The sequence below is a fragment of the Macaca nemestrina genome, chromosome 3, assembly GCF_043159975.1.
Source record: "Macaca nemestrina isolate mMacNem1 chromosome 3, mMacNem.hap1, whole genome shotgun sequence".
Lineage (NCBI taxonomy): Eukaryota > Metazoa > Chordata > Mammalia > Primates > Cercopithecidae > Macaca > Macaca nemestrina.
Window position 1 is genome coordinate 135,198,777 of NC_092127.1, and position 19,674 is coordinate 135,218,450.

Genomic DNA, 19,674 nt, shown 5'->3' on the forward strand with positions numbered 1-19,674 from the left:
ACATATAAAATAAATACAATTCAATGCATTAAAAACTAACTACTAGAATAATAAAATGAAAAAAGACAGAAAACGCCAACTCATTTTTAAAACTGGTATTATTAGACCCAACAGACATACATTAACTGTCAAAATTGCTATAAAAGTTCCTAAACACTTTGCCTCACTATTGGTATTTGTCTTGTCACAAACCTGAGTCTACATAGCACACTTAAGTAGCACTGGGATTTTTTAATTAAATTAATCATTCTGTTAAATATGTCTGGTGTGCTGCCCATTTCAAACTCACAGAGCATGTGACAAAGCAGCAGAAGAGAAAAAGAGAAGAAATTTCACTCATGGAGAGGGTCTTGCCATGAATTTCCCAACTTAGTGAGGAGTACATACCTATGGCTACTATCTACGTGCAACAACTTCAAAGAATACATGTAGAAAATTGAATCACTGGAATTCCTTCTATACCAGTCCAATATTAATCTAATGAAATTGATTAAATTTCCCATGCAGGTAGGGTTTCAATGGCATTAACTAACTATACTTGATGGGCAGAAATTTTCTCATCCGTATTTTTAGGCCAGAAGGGGATATACATTCTATTAAGACAACTTGGATTTTATTATAACCCCAGAGCCTCCCAAGACAATGGCTTTATATGCCATCAGGTTAATTCTCTGGCATCGATGTTATCTCAGCATCCATGCTTCCCTCCATAACGTCAAGAAGCCCAAGCCTAAATCCCTACACATAGATAGTTAAAGGACCCAGGTACCAGCTGATCAGCCAAATTTATCCACAATCTCATTCTCACCAATTAAACTTTGAAATGATCTCTTCTAAAGGTTTATTCGATTCAAAGCAATTCTTCAATTTTAAGAAATCCTCCACAACTCAATGAAGCAACTACTGTTTTCCCTCAGTTTATTGATCTGCTTTCCTAAGCCTGCTTCTGATTCTGTACCATCTGCTTCCTTCCTCCTAGCACACAGCTGCTATGAGCTGGAAACTCCAGAAAAGGCTTCCATTTGTGCATGTCCACATCCTCAGCACTGCCTAATAAGGCCAGACCCACCCTTTTCCTGATCAAACTCAATGTCTGGGCCACTTCTCTCTTTTGAAAAATTATGTTCCGTTCATAAGATCTCTCCAGAAGATACCTTCCTTAATCATAATTTACAGTAAACATAATTCATATACTATATAAATATATAAAAGTTATATATTTAATTATATATAATTATATAAATATTTACATATATTTTGTGTGTCTGTGTGTGTGTGTGTGTGAGTGTGTGTTCTTTTACCAAACATTTTGGACACTTAAATTCTATGGCAAAACTTTACATTTCTGAGCTCCTTGAGGGTGTAACCATGATTATTTCTTTCACTATTTCACAGTGCCCAGAAAAGTGCCCATAACCAGCTTCCTGCAAATTTTTTAAATTTATTAGTTAATGGATCAAAGAATGGAGCAAATGAATACTTGTACAAGTTTTATACACACACACATATACACATATATTACACTGACATATACATGATATAGTTAACACTGTATCTTAAAAATTAGAAACTAAATAATACCAATAATTTCCATTCACACTTCGTATCTATTTTCCTCTTCCTTGTAACAACTTGCTATTGCTCCATATTTCTATATCTATGATTAAATAATTTGACATGTACAGTAAGAAAAACACTGATTATTTGGTCAGGTTTAAAAATCACTGCAATAATGCATTAAAATGATTTCCTTGCCTTTTGCCTGCCCTAAACTGATTTTCAAGCCAATACCCCAAGTTTCAAATCTTAACCGAGGAAATAAAAATTAAATAATTTCTTATGCTATAAAATTTAAAAATAACACTAAATTAAGATCTATACTCAAGATGGTGTACTTGAAAGTGTTAATATATTTTATATAATGTATTTCCTTTTATATCTTAGTATTGAATCATAGCTCTCTGAGTCAATATCTTGAATCTTGTTTAGTCTTCTAGAAAGTACTTTCTTATTGTTTTTATTCAATGATTTAAGTGAATCCAGTTCTATTCAACCTTTCATGCAGAATGAGAGGAATCTGAGAGATTCTTTACGGTTTGGAACCCCAGAAACTAGTCCATCCCCAACCGTGAAGTATAATCCTAAACTAGTGGTGTTCATGTTGCAGAAGCAGACCTGCTGCATGCATGTCATACAGTTTTCTGTGCTGGTTTTTACAACCCTACAGAACATAAGGAGTCAGTACAAGCTTGCAAAAATAAACTAAAACATGATGAACTCACCAGCACTTGGTAAAACATTGTATCTTAACTCCATTGTGTTGAAGTTATACATAAAGAGGACAATAGCAGAATAGTCAAGGTATCACAGGAGGATCAGCCAAGGTATTATAGAATAATTATAATCAGGAATGAAAGAAATATTTCGAGAACTCCCGGAAGCAGTGACAAAACAAAAGTAACAGCTCTGAACTCCCAAGAAACAGTAGCCTGATAACCACAGAAATAAAAATGGTTGCTCTTTTGTAATAAAGACTTGGAATCAGCTGTATATGGAAGAGGCATAAACACTAACATGCCTTTCAAATAACAACTGGAGATACAAAACAAATAAAAATAGTTCACCTCTACAGAGTGTGTACAGTAGGGCTGGTTACTATTGACCTCAACCACAAAACTGAAAAGCAACATATGGGTATTGAATTTGAAAATGAAGAATCAAAGCCACCACACAGAAAGTATTGCACCTTGCGTTCATAAAGTAATGCTACTTGGACAAATTCTGACAGAATCTGCTCATTTCCCACGTTAGCATTCTGTGAGGAAGCTAAAGAATACTTTCAAAATATTTTCTTTATGAAGATATCCAAAGTTTCCACATAAGGAGTAAAATACTGTCATTTTGAAGGAACCTATGCTTCTTTGGAAAGTTTTCAGAACACTTCGAACAAAATAAGGAAATAAAATCCTCAAATGTAATACAAGGAAAAACATTAACCAAAAAAAAAAAAATGCTTAAATATTTATCTTTCGTTTCTTGGAATAATGTCGTCTTCACATTATTCCAAGAAACAAAATTGTCACAAAGCCAAAATACACATCTTTGACAGCAAAATGCTTTCTAGTGTCTTTTTCTGAACTTAAAATGTAACATAACAACGAAGCCTCCTTTCCACCTCCACCTTCCAAACTATGCAGAAGCCATGGCTGCACTCCCAGCACCTGCAAACTCATATGCCCAAAACGGAAGGAGCCTTACCAGACCATCACAGTTGCTGATGGCAACAGAGGTTCCTGGAATATCCACGATGTCACCAACATAAGCACAGTTAGTCTGCAAAGGCTCTGTTTTCCGGATTCTATCCGTAGCACTTCCTGGCTGATGGTTGTTAATGGGATCGGTTATATTCCCAGGTACCAGAGATGTCTCACGCCACTCCACAACAGCCCCAGGAGCTACTAGTTGAGTGTTGGGCTTTAGTCGCAGATGAAAATCTTTTCCAAATGCTGTGATATTAAAAAACAACTGCTCAGGGTTGGAAGACACGTCCCTCGCTGACCTCTTTTTGTGACTCGCAGAAAGAGTATGGGAGAGATAGTGTCCTTCTAGATTTGTGCTGACTGGAGTCACCAGCTCATATTCTCTATATCTCTTTATTGGTAAATCTGTGGGGTGAAAAACAGAATTGTCAAACCCTGCATAATGAGAGAACACAGGAGAACATAACATGGACAAAAAGTGCCCACCTCACAAGACCATACCTCAATGTGCATAATATAGACATTCCTGAATCAGCTCATAAATGTAAAATTTTGAGAACAAAAATCATTTCTCAAACGCACTTAAGTAACCCTGTGTTCAATGAGTCATTTTTAAATTAAAACAGTATTAAAATTACATTGTAAATATTCACATCTCATTAACACATTTGCAAACACAAATATAATGTGTCCATAAACTATAAATGTCTTGCTTAAAATCAAGGCATACCCTCAATTAATTTATTATTGGCATAACTGACATCTGCTAAAAACTTTTAACAAGGTTATTATGTAAAAAACAAATTTCTGATTGTTTTCATTTTTTCCTTGTAGAAATCCTGGAATTTAGACTAATTACAATAACTACATTACATGAGTCTGTAATGTATATACTGTAGCTTACAATGCTATAATTTATACACATTTTTTCCACCATAATAACCCTAAAAACCATACTTTACAGGTGAGAAAACTGAGATATAGGGGTAAGAGGTCCTATGTCCAAGGTCAAACAACTGCAGAGCCTGAATATAAATCCAAGTGGTACTCCTAAGCCCATATATTCTATCCTACCATGCTTTCCTCCATAAACCTCCATTTTTAGAAAACTAGAAGAATGGGTAAAGAAGACATAATAATCTTTAAATCAAATATGCAGGTACCGGTTAGTCAAGAGGTAACAGTATTCTCATTTTGCGCCTTATTCCTTAAGTGGGACAGATATCTATTTGAATATGAAAGTGTATTTGGGACCCACCTTACAATATGGGTAGCCACTTACATGTTAAGCTGAATTTCACAATTAGCACTTAATTCCCCTGGCTTAGCCAAATACGAGTATTTTGTCTATCAAAATGCAAACACCCTTGGGAAAGAGAACAGATTACAGGAACCATTATAGGAATGATTTTAAGACCACAGGACAATGGATACTAGAGAAGGAAACAAGCAGCAGGGCAGTAAGGGGAAAAAAAAAGAAGGCGGCATAGGAAGGGAAATCTAAAAACATGAACTAAAACGTTTCCCACTTTCACACTTCTAGCCTTACGCTAATCCTATAGTGTGTTAGAGTGCCCTAAAAAATATGATTCACAAAACTCCTCACCTATGGAAATCACAAGTTTTGTCATCCAATAATGTATTTAGAGCATGAGATCTGTAAAGGAACCCACATCTTATGCTCATAAAGTATTCTTGCAGAATCACTGTTTTCATTATTTTCCTGCTTTTTAAAAACCTCAGGCAATATGTGAAATACCAGAAGACAAATAAAGGTGTTTACTTGTGCAACATGTTAATTCTTTCTGTGTATGTTTGTTATAATTATGCCTCTTAAAATTACCAATGTATTTAAAAGAACTATCTCATTTTATTAAATGAATACAGCAAGAAACACTTGTAAATATTTACTAGCCAAAGAAGTAGTGAGGACTGTATTATGAGTCAAGTGAAGCCTGATTGCAAAACTGGTGGCCAGACAGTACAATCCCTGCTGAACTAGACTAGGCACCAGCAGAAACACAGACTTGGTCTTCCAAGAAGGTTGTGAGGAAGATTTGGTCTTCCTCCGTGGTGAATACTTTTATAAACTCTAGTTTAGAGAGAAAAAACAACTCAAAATTTAAGAGAATGAGCACAAGTGTCACGGGTGCAGAGTGACAGGGTGGAAAGTTTCTAAAGTAAGGAGATGAATCAAGCTCTTGTATGTGTACTGACAAAATCTAGCCCAAATTAACTATAAATGTCTTAAAGATAAAGAACTCCCCACTCAACTTGGTACTCCCAATATCATCATACAAGATTTTTTATGTGTCAGGGTGTCTTGTCAGTTGGATTTGTTTGATGCATATTAAGTTAGTAATACAGGTAACCAAAGAACATTGGCCCTATCTAAGCTGCTACACACTCTGACTTACAAGACACATTATCCAGGCCCATGAGTGTCTGGCTGTCCCAATAATCTCAGTGATAGCTTTTTCTCTAACCATCGGTTGACTGTTTCAAGGGAAAGAGGAAGCAGTGCTTAATTTCAGTGTACGGATTTCCCAATTCCACTGAAGGGAATTCACACAACCAAAGTCTAAATCAGTATATTGTACTGATGCCTGGATTAAGTGACTAGAGAACAAGAACATTTAGAAAAATGCAGGGAGGCTTCTCCATACCCAACAGGATACTCAGCGGCTTATACATACAGTAAGCCATACATCCTACATGTATGTTCCATTTTTCCACTGTCAGGTAATATGTTCTAAATTTTTATTCAAAATAAGAATGGTATGTTTCTATAAAGCTTTATTTTCTCTAATGCTAAATAATAAATCATTCCTAAAAAGTACGCATAATAAACATTTCTTTCTTTCTTTCTTTTTTTTTTTTTTTTTTTTTTGAGACGGAGTTTTTGCTCTTGTTGCCCAGGCTGGAGTGCAATAGTGCGATCTCAGCTCACCGCAACCTCCACCTCCTAGGTTCAAGCAATTCTCCTGCCTCAGCCTTCCCAAGTATCTGGGATTATAGGCATGCGCCACCAAGTCAGGCTAATTGTGTGTGTGTGTGTGTGTGTGTGTGTGTGTGTGTGTGTGTGTGTGTGTTTAAGTAGAGATGGGGTTTCTCCGTGTGGGTCAGGCTGGTCTCGAACTCCCGACCTCAGGTGAATCGCCCACCTCAGGCTCCCTAAACATTTCTTAAATTAAATACTTGAATGAGTCATTTTTCTATTGGGAATTAAGGTAACGAGGAAAAAGACACGATTGGCAACCCTCTGGATTACCATCTCCTGGGTGGTAGTTAATGGAACTGACAAAGGAACTACCCAGTCACCTGCCATTTATTAGCAGAAAAAGCTCCAAGCTCTATGATTTGTGTTTGAGAATATATCATCTCTAATACAACAATCATAGTAGGTAAATCCTATTACCCCTACTTTATAAATGAGAAAGCAGACCTAGAAGGCTTGACACATACAAGCAAAGAATCAAAGGAAAATTCCAATTCTCATCATTTTGACTCTGAAGACCATGCTCCTATGCTCTCATTCACTTCTGAATAGATGGAGCATCTTGCTGTCAAATTCTAATTTAAGAGCTGATTTATAAAAGAGAACTACCACAAGAATTACAATGTTCTACCCACCTGCAGCCAGTCAACCAATTTTTCCTCTAGCGTAGCATCAAAAATTTCTGTAAAAGACTCTTAAATTCTAGGTTTTGGAAGGAGAAACTGGGAGGAGGGGCAGAAGCTCAAAGCAATCAAAGCATTTTAATTTCAGATTACAATCATAGAAGTAAACCAAATTATATCCAAGGTTCATTTACTGCATTCATAATTTTCACATTTTACAGGCCCAAGTACTTTCACAAAGCAGGAAAGCCTATGGTTATTGAATGAACTGCAGAGTCAGAAAGCAATAAGTTGGGTCCACTTGTGATCTTCAGCAAGTTCTTTATTTTCTCTTAGGCTCTGTTCCCTCAACTGCTAACTGGAAGTTAGTGACAGTTCCAACTTCATAGGTTTGGTGAGAGTTTTACATAAGATCATGTAGAAGATTCAATAAATATCAGCTATTACTAATTTAAGTGTAAGTTAGCCACTCATTAAAATAATGTTGTAGTTCAACTTTAAAGTTAGAAACTATAAAATTGTTAGATGAGGTGGCGGAGGGGCCACAGTAATAGGTATGTGAAGGTTTTTGTGGGCCGTAAGTTCCACAGGCACAGAGGACTATAAATTCTATTACTGGTAGCTTATTACTCAAACATGACCCAATGCAGTGATTTAGCCACAACCCACTGCTATCAGTGCACATATAGTCCATCTCCCTCCTAGTACTATGGATGAATTGTCTGTCATCTCATCTAAGAGTAAACCCTCTACTAGTGCACAACATTCTAGCCCTTCTTGCCTTTTCAAGAACAACTGCCTTTTCAGCAATGTCCTCTCTCTCTTTCCTCATCAAGTTTCCCCACATCAAGTTTCCCTACATCAAGTTTCCCCACATAACTAGACCATTCCCACCAACAGATAAAGAAGCTGACATCCTATCTCCCATCTTTGACAAAAAAATATTTTGGATGACATCCCTCCCTCTAGGTAATTTTTTCACTCCCCTTGAGGGCAAAAAGCTTCAGAACATTGACTCTATTAGGTGTCTCCAATTCCACTCTTTCCATTCTTCCTCCTTCTTGAACACATTCCAATCAGCTTCTTTTGGAGTCACGAGTGATCACATGTTGCTGAAGTCAATGGCCAAGAATTGATCTTTTTACTTTTCATGTCAGGAGCACCTGACCCAGTTTATTTCTCTTTCCTTCTCAAAATATTTTCTTTATTTAGCTTCCAGGTCATCATTCTCTCATTATCTCACTGGTCTCACCTTCTCATGCTCCTTTACCGGTGTCCCAGTGTTTCCATGGCCTGGAAACAATAAAATGTCACAAGACCTGATCCATGGACTCTTCTCTTCTGTGTCTGCCCTCTGGAGCTGGTGAGCTCCTCCTATCTTAAGACTGGATGCCTTCACAACTGTGTATCTCTAGCCCCAGTTTTAGCTGTGAGTTCTTCTCTAGTAAATCCAATTGCTATGGAGTCCTACAATGTAGATATTCACAAGGCATCTCAACTTATCATTTCCAAACGTAAACTCCCAATCTTCCTGCTCTCATATCTGCTCCTCCTTTCCCATGTCAGTAAGTAGCAACTCTATACTTTCAGTTACTCAGAGCAAAAATTTGATTAAAACCATCCCTAACCCTTCATGTACTACAAACTCAATCTTTTACCAATTTTGTTGATCCTAGCTTCCATATACTTCCAGATTCTGACCACTCCTCACCACCTCCTTGCTACTACTGTAGTCCGAGCCAACATCATCTCAATTTTGAATGTGCTTCTAAACTGTTCTCCTTGCTTCTGCTCTTCCCCTTAATGGATTATCCTCAAAATAGAGTCAGAATAATTAAAGTGTCACATCTTATCACTCTTCTCCTCAAACCCATCCCACTCAAAGTAAAATGGCTCACAAAGTCCCAGGGCTTCAAGCTGGAGATTCTCACATCTCAAAGTTTTTGTACTTGCTGATTCCTCTGCCAAAGGATCTTCCTCTCAGCTGCCTGGCTTACTCTCTCAATTGCTTCAGACCTTTGCTTAAATGTGACCCTCTCGGTGAAGTCTTTCCTGACCACTAGCAACCATCTTACCCTCTGTCCCCTTCTGTGTTTTATCTTTCTCCATAAATCTTGTCACCATCTGACATCCTATAAATTTTACTTATATGTTTATTAATATATTTTTATATCTACCAGCATATATACTTCATGAAGGCAGGAGATTTTATCTGTTCTCTTCACCTCATTTCCCCACTGCCTAAAAAAGAACTTGAAGTTACTCAATAAACATCCATGAATGAAGAAATGAAGAAATGAGTGAACGAAAGAGAGCAGTTTGAGCCAGAAGGGGTATGTGAAATTAGCATGCATCTTCTTTTGGCTAAATAGTCATTTTATCACCAAGCCATTAATGATGGCAAACTGCACCAGCCATGTACCTCTAAAGCCAGAATTTTGCTTGCAAAGCTTGTGTATATTTCTCACGGTTCCTGCTGCCCTATAAACCAAACATTTCTTAGTATCCAGGTCTTACCTTTTAAGCTACCAAAAACAAGAAATGGATCTAATCATTAAAACAGACCTCCTGTAAGACAGACGCAGAGCCCCGCATTCTTAGGAGCAGGCAGCAGGAAATTAGCCCCCACTCTGCAATCTCTTTGGATATTCATAGAATTTTAACTATACAGGTCAAAAATTTAAAAGAGCCAAAAGTCAGGGTCCCTAATCCCGGCTCTTTCTTACAGTTCAGGCATCTCAAGTAGATGGGATTATTTTTTCTCAAGTTAGTGGTAGAGAGCCTTTAACCTGCTCCTGCTCTCTGGAAAGGAAGGTTTTTCTCTGAGTACTCCAGGCTTCTCTCTATCCCTTCACTCACCCTTCCCTGGTGAAGAAGAGTGAATTATGTGGTTGGGAAGTCTGGGAAGCATAAGAAATTTGCAAACCTCAGCACCTCCTCCTCATTCTGCTTCCTGGGAATGAGCCTGATAAGGGGTACATGTTCTCCTTAGCCAGGGGCAGCCCTGCTCTGGACTGATGAGGCCTGACAAGCACAGGGTGGAGTATTGGTAGCCAGTGCACTTGCCTGTCAAAAGTGGGAGCCTCATTCTCCACTTCAGCCTTTTCTGTAAAAGATACTTTCTTTTTACCTACGTCTTTAGTTTTTCTATTTCTCAACTTGTTCAGAAGCTAGGCAAGCAAGAAGGGTATTTTTTATTCAGGATCTCCTCAGTAACTTCAACTACCCCCAAGAAAAACTGTTGTCACATCTCCACTGGCAGCCTAATTATAACGTAAAAAAAATTTCTTGTCAAAGAATTCTCTTTTATCTAAATTCCTCACTCTAGAGTTTAATGTAATGCCTTCTTCCTCCTTGTACTGTGTAAAATAACCACATTTTTGTATATATGTGCATGAGTGTATTTGTGATATGCATATAAATTTGTGCAGACATATGCAGTTAATATGCACAACCTACATCAAAAGCTTTAAAGGAGGCGATGTTCATTGTTTCAATATACTTAAACATTTTTTACTTTCTATGTTAATGTCAACCATGTTAGATTTTCCTAGTGGTTTCCAAACTTTAATCATTATCCCTTTACACATATCTGTGTTTTAGCATGATACTCTGCACATAGTAAACCCTCAATAAATATAGGTTAAAAGAAAAGTTCCCTTAAACTATAACATGAACGGCTCTGTTCTCTATTGAGAATAACTTGTCTTACTCTCTCTTCATCCTTAATATATCTAAACCAAACTGAATGTTCACCTATTTAGCTTGCCCTCCTGACTTCGCTATTTCTGTTCATGAAGTGCTGATTCTCCCAAATCAGGCTAGAGAGCTATTTTATACATGTCTTATAACTTTCCCCCATATGACATCATTCAAGTCCTACTGCTTTTTCTTTAGCAATTTCTCTCAAACTAACCCATTTTCTTCTAATCGCTTTTAAGATCTCATCACCTCACACTGAAAAGCTGTAACTACCAAGTCCAAATTCCCCACACAGAATTTCTCACTACTAAATGTTATATAAATTATACCAAAATAGTGTCTAAATTGCTGTCAGGAAAATTATTTTAAAGGTCCAGATTGAAAATACCTAGGTTCTACCACTTACTACCTTAGTGATTTGGGTCACTACATTAGTTCTTATCTGTAGATTACAGGTAATAGTATTAACTTCATAGGCTTGTTGTAAAATTTAAACGAGCTAATCAATTCACAGTGCTTACAACACTGTCTGGCACATAGTAAATATTCAATAAATGCTGGCAATTAATGTCACTATGTTATTCCATCTAACTAGGCTCAATAGCTCACCATTACTTTAGGATAAAAGATAAAGATTCACAAAATCTGTATAAAGTAGAAAACAGAAAATCAGAGACTAAGTAACTTAACCCAAATAAAAATGTAGGTTTTGTATTTTAAAGCCCTCTGCACTCTGCCCCTTATTTCTTTTCAATTTCATCTCTCATATTAGCCTACTGAAACATTCTGTCTAATGTGCTCACAAGACCTGGCTTAAGCATGCCTACCCTCACAGCCCCACTCTGCAGCATCACTACAGTAGAGGACCACTGTTTTCTCTCCACCAAGGCAAACTGAATTGGGCCCCCAAGGCCTATCTCAAGCCCTATCTTTTCCAAGAAACCTTCCTGGCAACTTATCCACAGAGTACAGACCTCCTGGCCTGAGCTTCCACAGTACTCCCTGTCAAGTCATTTAACAAAAGCCATGTCTGTACAAAAGTTTTTTAAAAATCCCTGTGGGAGAAGAGTTATATGCTTATGTTTCATCCTTTCAGAAACTATAAGCTCTTTGGGGCAGAAGTATAATACCTTAACTGTGTTCAAATGCTTGATATGGTTTGGATCTGTGTCCCCACTGAAATCTCATGTCAAATTATAATCTCCACATGTTAGAGAAGCCTGGTAGGGGTGATTGAATCATGGGGATGGACCTCCCTTTTGCTATTCTCGTGACAGTGAATGAGTTCTCATGAGATATGGTTGTTTAAAGGTGTGTAGCACTTTCTCCTTAGGTCCCTCTCTCCAAGGGCCACATGAAGATGTGCTTGCTTCCCCTTCACCCTTCCACGATGACTGTAAGTTTCCTGAGGTCTCCCCTGGCATGCCTCCTGTATAGCCTGTGGAATTGTGATTCAATTAAACCTCTTTTCTTCATAAATTACCCAGTCTCAGGTAATTCTTTACATCAATGGCAAAACCCGCAATTACTTTTGCACCAACCTAAGAGCAGTATGAGAACAGACTAACACATAGCCTTAGTGTACATTACAGGAAGGAAGGAAGGAAGGAAGGAAGGAAGGAAGGAAGGAAGGAAGGAAGGAAGGAAGGGAAAGGAAAGGAAAGGAAAGGAAAGGAAGGAAGGAAAGGAAGTCGGTCAGTCTAACCGATGGCTCTGTCTGGAAGTGGAGTTTCAGAGATTGCTCTGTGTGGGGGCTGGTAAGGTGCACTGTATGACAGACACAGTGGCCCATGCTCTAGGATCATCTTAACTCCTTTACATGTTCAGCCAGATATGCTACAGCTTGAAACAGACATCTTAGTTTCCTTCTAAGTATGTAGCAGAATAAGACACAAATATCCCCTAGGGGATACCAGATGTCCCCAATACATTGCAAAGGCCACACTATAGAACTGTAAAAGAACAAAAGTCTTCAGTAGTACAGTCAACGTTGCAAAGACCTTAAGCAACTTCAGTATAAATCTCTCATATGTCACACAAATTTTTAAGGGTCTAATTAATACCAAAGCTACCCCAGGCACATAGAATATTGAAATACTTGTGATTGATGCAATATGGCTTACAGTTCCCAAGCAAGGAAGAGATTTGGGTATGATGGTTGAGCACTAAAGTTCTGGAGTCAGAAAGCATTGCATTTGAATTCTAGTTCCTGACTGATGCACTCTTTGCCATCTTACAAGCAAATTCTGAAAATTAAGGCTCACAGAGGCTACCTTAAAAACAGAAACAATAATGGAAACCAAATCAGGTGAAGTATACAAAGGACCTGGCCCATCTAACAAAACTTTAATAAATGAAAAGTGAGCTGTTATCATCACCATCATCACCTCTTAGCTACAGCTATAGAAAAAGAAAGTCCGTTTCAGATTCTTTCCAAGTCCTAGTACCTAGTACCTAGACCTCTCTCCCCTATAATCCCATCCAGCCTGATGTGATACAGTTAGAAGGACCTTAAATTCAACATCAACAGAGGGCCTAAAATCCAATCTGGCTGTAACAATCCATGCCCCATTACCCAATCTAAAAAACTGGAATTCTCTCCCAAAAAGTGGCTGGTTATCTACTATGAAGAGGCAGTTCACACGGGCAATTTATTTTATCAGGTATAAATTCTCAGTATGCAATAATCTGGCCTCAAGAATGAAATCGAATAAGCATTTTCAAGATCAGCTAAAGAAGCAGCTCCAACAACAACATTTCCAAATCCTGAGCCAAGAGTAAGAGAATGACTTTCATCAGAAATGATGGGAGCCAGCTGCTCCAGGAAAGATGCAAGCAGGGTGAAGGATGGACATTAAAGAGGACGCCAAATGCCAAAGGGCTCAGCAAAGCTATAAACACTTAAGGGGAAGGGGACACATCTTCTCTCAAAAGCAATTAAAAATTAATTGTGACACATGCTGAAATTCTGAACACAGTCAAATTCTTTTCTCCTCACTTCAAACCCTCTAGGCTCTTATCACCACAAGGTCGACGCCCTCTTTGGTGTGTCTTTTATTTTAATTGCAAATCTATTTTCATAGTATAATATTTTTATGAAGCTATCTGAAAACTAAAGGTGATTGCTTTTTTATTCATTATTAAGAACGAACGAATAGTTGTGTACTTAAATTCTTCTAATTTTTAGAAATCTGGCTTTTTAATAAATATTTGTTGCAATTGCACAATATTTATGTTCAAAAAAGCCATTTAGGAAAGAACAACACATTCTTTAGTGTACTAGAACATGAAATCAGGTAAGAGAACATATTTCAAAAAAAGAAGAAGCACGCTTTGAAGAAAGATATCCAAGAATTTTATTTGCTACATCTTAAAATGACCAAATAATTAATAACAAAATAAGTTAAAAAGATTTTGTTTTTAAGTGAAGCCCAAATGCCAAAATTTTAACATTCCAATCTCAGTTTTTAAATAAGCACCTCTGCTTATTTAGCATCATTAAGAATTTTACAGACTCGGAGCAATGTTAGGCACTCTAAAAATTATAATTTTTGCTAGATAGAACTTTGAAAGATTAATATTGAGTATAGAATTTGAAGCTATAAAAATTAACATTTGTCTCCAAGAGCAAAGGCTGGGAAAAATAAAATAAATAAGAAATGTGGACAGCATTGTTAAAGGTTTTCACTGAAACTTTACTTGCGATAATTACATTTTCCAAATCTAAAATAGCCTGGCTCATACTTTTGTCAAAAAGTAGGAGAAACTGGGACAGTCTACTAGGCCACTGAGCTAAAATCAAGCCATCAGCAGGGCTGCATTTTTTTTGGGAGCTGTAAGAGAGAATCTGTTTCCCTGCTTTTTCCAGCTTTTGGAGGCCACCGGCATCACCTGGCTTATGGTCCCCCTTCCTCCATCCTCAGAACCAGCAACAGGGGACTAAGTCCTCCTGCTGCCACCTCTCTGGTTCTCTCTCTTTTGCCTCCCTCTTCCATTTATAAGACTCCTACTCTGATAATCCAGGATAATCTCCCTATTTTAAGGTCATTTGATTGTCAACCTTAATTCCATCTGCAAACTTAATTTCCCTTTGGCATGTAACATAACATACTCGCAGGTTTCAAGGATTCAGGCACAGACATTTTTGGCATGCCATTATTCTGCCTGCCATAGCCACTATCTCCCATCAATGTGCTGGAAAGCTATTGCATTTGAGGTATTACTGTATGATGTGTGACTCTTCAGCATGCATCCCTCTTTTTATTTAGCTGCACACCGATTTCACTTCAGGTTAACCATGTCACACTCCAGTCACACTCCTTTTAAATCAGGGGTAAAATGCCCCAATCTAGGTGAATCAAAGTACTGCATCCCCTGACCACAGTGAATGATTCAAGCTTATGACTAAATCAAGTAGCCAATAAAATCTCTACCAGGAAATGTACTGGACCTGTCAAAAAAGAGGTGTCTGTCTTCTGGGGTGAAAGGTAGAATGATAGCCTGGAGATGACAGCAACAGTCTTTGCCACAACTTGTGGGAGGTGTAGGGGGAGGTGAACCAATCCTACCCTGAAAGAGAAATAAAACCAATACAGAGGAAAAATGAGAAAGACACAAGGAAAAAGAGAAAGAGGGAATAAGAGAAAGAGAGAGATTCCATGACGGTATTATTTAAACTCTAGATCCAACTATACCTGACTTTGAAACCTCATCAATTTTGTTTTCCTTAACCTGTGTGAACTGGGTTCCTGTCATTTGCATCCAAAGGACTCATGACTTCTACATGATTTCTTTTAGCAAAATGGAATGAAGGCAATTCCAGCAAAATAAGGTGTAAGAAGTAAAAGAATTGTATCTGGTAAACATAAAATAGAGTTGGCATGGAATCCATATGGAGTAACTGGTTTTGCACCATTCATTTCTCAACTCCCTCTCTCTACTGCTATATTACAATTAATTAAACAATACTACATTGAGATACAAACATGAAGATAATACATGAAAACAGAACTCTCAAAGAGCTGTCACATGGTGAGCTGACTGGCTGGATAGTTTGTTACAAGTCCATGGCACAGGAAATTAAAGTTCCTGGAAATTCATGGTGATAGGCAGACCTATCTAAAATGTAGGGATTAGAATGAAGTACCTCTCTTTGAGTAAAAGTTTACAAAAGAAACAGCACAAGTCAAAGACACACTAATAACAATAGTTGTGATTCTATCTTGTTTACAATGTACCAGCATTTTATGAATGCTATGAAGTAAATAGTAGTATTTTCATGAGACCATGGCAAAGTAATTTATGGATTAAATGCTATTCCCATTAAACTACCATTGTCATTATTCACAGAATTTTAAAAAACTATTTTAAAATTCATATGGAACCAAAAAAGAGCTCGTATAGCCAAGACAGTCCTAAACAAAAAGAACAAAGCTGGAGGCATCAAACTACCTGACTTCAAACTATACTACCAGGCTACAATAACCCAAACAGCATGTTACTGATACAAAAACATACACACGAGCCAGTGGAACAGAACAGACAACTCAGAAATAACATTGCACATCTACAACCATTTGATTTTCAACAAATCTGACAAAAACAAGCAATGGGGAAAGGACTCCTTATTTAATAAGTGGTGTTGGGAGACCTGGCTAGTCATATGCAGAAAATTGAAACCAGACCCCTTCCTTACATGTTATTTAAAAATTAACTCGAGATGGATTAAACACTTAAATGTGAAACCCAAAACTATCACAAAAAACTATAAACTATAAAAACCCTAAAAGAAAATCTAGGCAATATCATTCAGGACATAGGCATGGGCAAAGATTTCATGATGAAATTGCCAAAAGCAATTTCAACAAAAGCAAAAATTGACAAATGGGATCCAATTAAACTAAAGAGTTTCTACACAGCAAAAATGTTCATTGCAGCACTATTCACAATAATAAAGACATGAAATCAACCCATATGCCAATCACTGATAGACTGGATAGAGGAAATGTGGTATATATACACCATGGAATACTATGCAGCCATAAAAAGGAACAAGATCATGTCCAATGCAGGAACATGGATGTGGATGGAGCTGGAAGCCATTATCCTCGGCAAACTAATTCAGGGACAGAAAACCAAGCACCACATGTTCTCACTCATAAGTGGGAGCTGAACAATGAGAACACATGTACACAGGGTGGGCAGCAACACACGCTGGGGCCCATTGCGGTGTGGGGTGGAGGAGAAGAGAACCCTAGGAAAAATAGCTAGGACATGCTGGGCTTAATACCTAGGTGATAGGTTGATAGGTGCAGCAAACCACCACGACACACGTTTACCTATGTAACTAACCTGCACGTCCTGCACATATACACTGGAACTTAAAACTAAAATTAAATTTTTTTCTAAAATGTAGTATTATGCCTGTTATACACAAGAAAGTAACACTTTGAGAGGTTAAGGTTACCAGCTAGAAAGTGGTGGAGTTGGGATTTTAAACTACACAGTCAAAGTGTCTGTGCTCCTGACCACTTGATAGAGGAAATACGAATATTCATAGGTCCCCTCCTGTATATATAGATTTAGATTTTAGATTAAGAAATGGGGCCAGAGCTGGACACGGTGGCTCACGCCTGTAATCCCAGCACTTTGGGAGGCTGAGGCGGGTGGATCATGAGGTCAGGAGTTCAGGACCAGCTGGAAAAGATGATGAAACTCCATCTCTACTAAAAATACAAAAATTAGCCAGGCATGGTAGCACACACCTTTAGTCCCAGTTACTCGGGAGGCTGAGGCAGAGAACTGCTTGAACCCAGAAGGCAGAGGTTGCAGTGAGCCGACATCGTGCCACTGAACTCCGGCCTGAGAGACAGAGTGAGACTCTGTCTCAAAAAAAAAAAAAAAAAAAGAAATGGGGCCAGTGTAGTCCCAGCTACTCGGGAGGCTGAGGCAGGAGGATAGCCTGAGCTAGGGAGATCAAGGCTGCAGTGAGCCATGATTGCACCACTGCACTCCAGTCTCTGTTACAGAGCGAGACCCTGTCTCAAAGAAAACAGAAACAAAAAAATGAACTTACATGTAAAAGAGAGGATTTTACACGTAAAGGAACGAGAACTGGAACTCATGAATAATGCCATCAATCATTGTTTTGGTTTGCATATCTAACATACAAATATACTTACTAAATATTAAGAAAAAATGTTGGAAATGTGATTTAATATCTAAGACCACAGTATCTGAGGAATCATATATTTAATCCTTTTTTTCTTGCTACAAGTTTCCTAATAGCTATTTTTGTTTTATCAATCATTTCAAGAGCAAGATATACTGTTTCATGCTGCTCACAATTTGTTCTAAATTCCATGAAGATTCATCATGCTGAATTTGTGGCAATCATTTTCCTAAACAAGAGACTGACGTTTTACCACAAAATTTCTCCTAGGGATTTACAGTTAGTCAGCAAAGTCATGTAAACTTCTTTGGAAAATTAGGAGGTATAAATAATATGTGGGAACAGAGGTTGCTATGCTAGGAAACTTCCCATGCTCCACTATGCATTTTAAGGAATATACAACTCTCAAATTGTACTGCATGATGTAGATGAGTCTTCTTGTAGTACTAATAAAATTACAAAAACATTTGAATAATTATTCATATTCATTGGGTACTTGAGAGTTAGAAAAATTATGAATTCACTGCATCTTTCAGATTGCATAACCAAATATTTAAAAATCATCTTCAAATATCAAAAAGCAGACAGAATTAATTCTAAAGTGAAATTTTAAAAATCAATGCTTTCCTAAGTTGCTAGTATGAGTTCAGATCATACAGACTTGTTCAAAAGCCATTTGTCAAAATGTATCATGTGAATTTGTTTTTACTCCGTAAGCAAGTTCTGGGGCTCTCACCTACATTTTATGAAGGATCCCCTTAAACCTCCTTCACCACACTTTCTAGTACTGCTACTGGCAAATTGGATTGACAGATTTTAATCTTAGCTTAGCTTATCTTTCCTGATGCCAGCAATAGGGCAAATGATCCCAAGTAGGCTATAGTAAAAAAAAAAAAAAAAAAAAAAAAATTAGTTGGCATTCCAAAACTACACATAGAATTCAATTCAATTTACCAAATACTTATTGAGTACAAACAGAAAAGCATAAAATAATGATAGGCCTAGGTCCCTGCGCTTTGTAGGGTGGAAGAGGAGTTCCATGAGGCCTTGATAACATTGAATAATTAATTGTATAGCCATTGTCACCATCTTCATTTTCTTAGGAACCAATTCAGCCTGGAGAAAGGCACAAAATAAGGAAATTCAGAACACAAATAAACCTTAATATAATAATATCCTGCTTGCTAGATCTATCCATTGAATAACCAATACTTGAGGACCCACAAGGTACCAAGCACTATTTTATGTACTAGAGATACAACTGGCATCAAAACAAAGTCTTTGCTTTCATGAGGGTTAATCTAGTGACAATGCTTACTGGTCAATAACTAGGTAAGTGACTCACACTAAACCTTACAAACCAAAACCTGAAAATGGTGAAAAATTATCTCTTAGTAAACTAGATATCTGAGAGAACACAATTAGCAACTTAATTTTTTTAAGATTGGGATGTAATGGAATTTGCAACTGGGGAACAGAAATAGGACAGATGCCCCAATTCCAAGAGGAATCAGGAAAGGGAAGATATGCCCCAATTCCAACTGGGGTCAGGAAAGAGAAGACAGCTTAACACTAAAGGATCACAATGCTTTTTCCTCAAATGATACTCAAGCAATCTCAGTGTCGGCTTATGAAACGAAAGGACTGAGAGAGTTCTTTTTCAGATTTTCCAATTTCTACAGAACTATGATTGTTTCCTAAACCACATGTGTCATTGAGCAAGCCTCCTTACCCAATTGGACCAGCCACACCAGTTTCCCACGATTACCTCAGGCATCCTATGAAGGCCATACTCTGAGTCAGAAATGACAGTGCTCCCTGATATCCCCTAAAAGTATGTCAATGATCTCATGAAACATACTTACACACATACACAGAAACATACTCAAACACATAGATATATATGTATGTATGGGTATA

General features: G+C 37.6%; 1 protein-coding gene across 3 annotated transcripts in view; it reads right to left on the bottom strand.

The window, feature by feature from the left end:
• LOC105477317 (ADAM metallopeptidase with thrombospondin type 1 motif 3) overlaps positions 1 to 19,674 on the bottom strand; it is a 281,319-nt gene that overhangs the window by 257,360 nt on the left and 4,285 nt on the right. For all 3 annotated transcript variants that reach the window (XM_011733778.2, XM_011733777.2, XM_071093494.1), the window contains exon 3: positions 3,259 to 3,665. In XM_011733778.2, the coding sequence (XP_011732080.1) occupies positions 3,259 to 3,665 (407 nt within the window). The remainder of the gene's footprint in view (positions 1 to 3,258; positions 3,666 to 19,674) is intronic.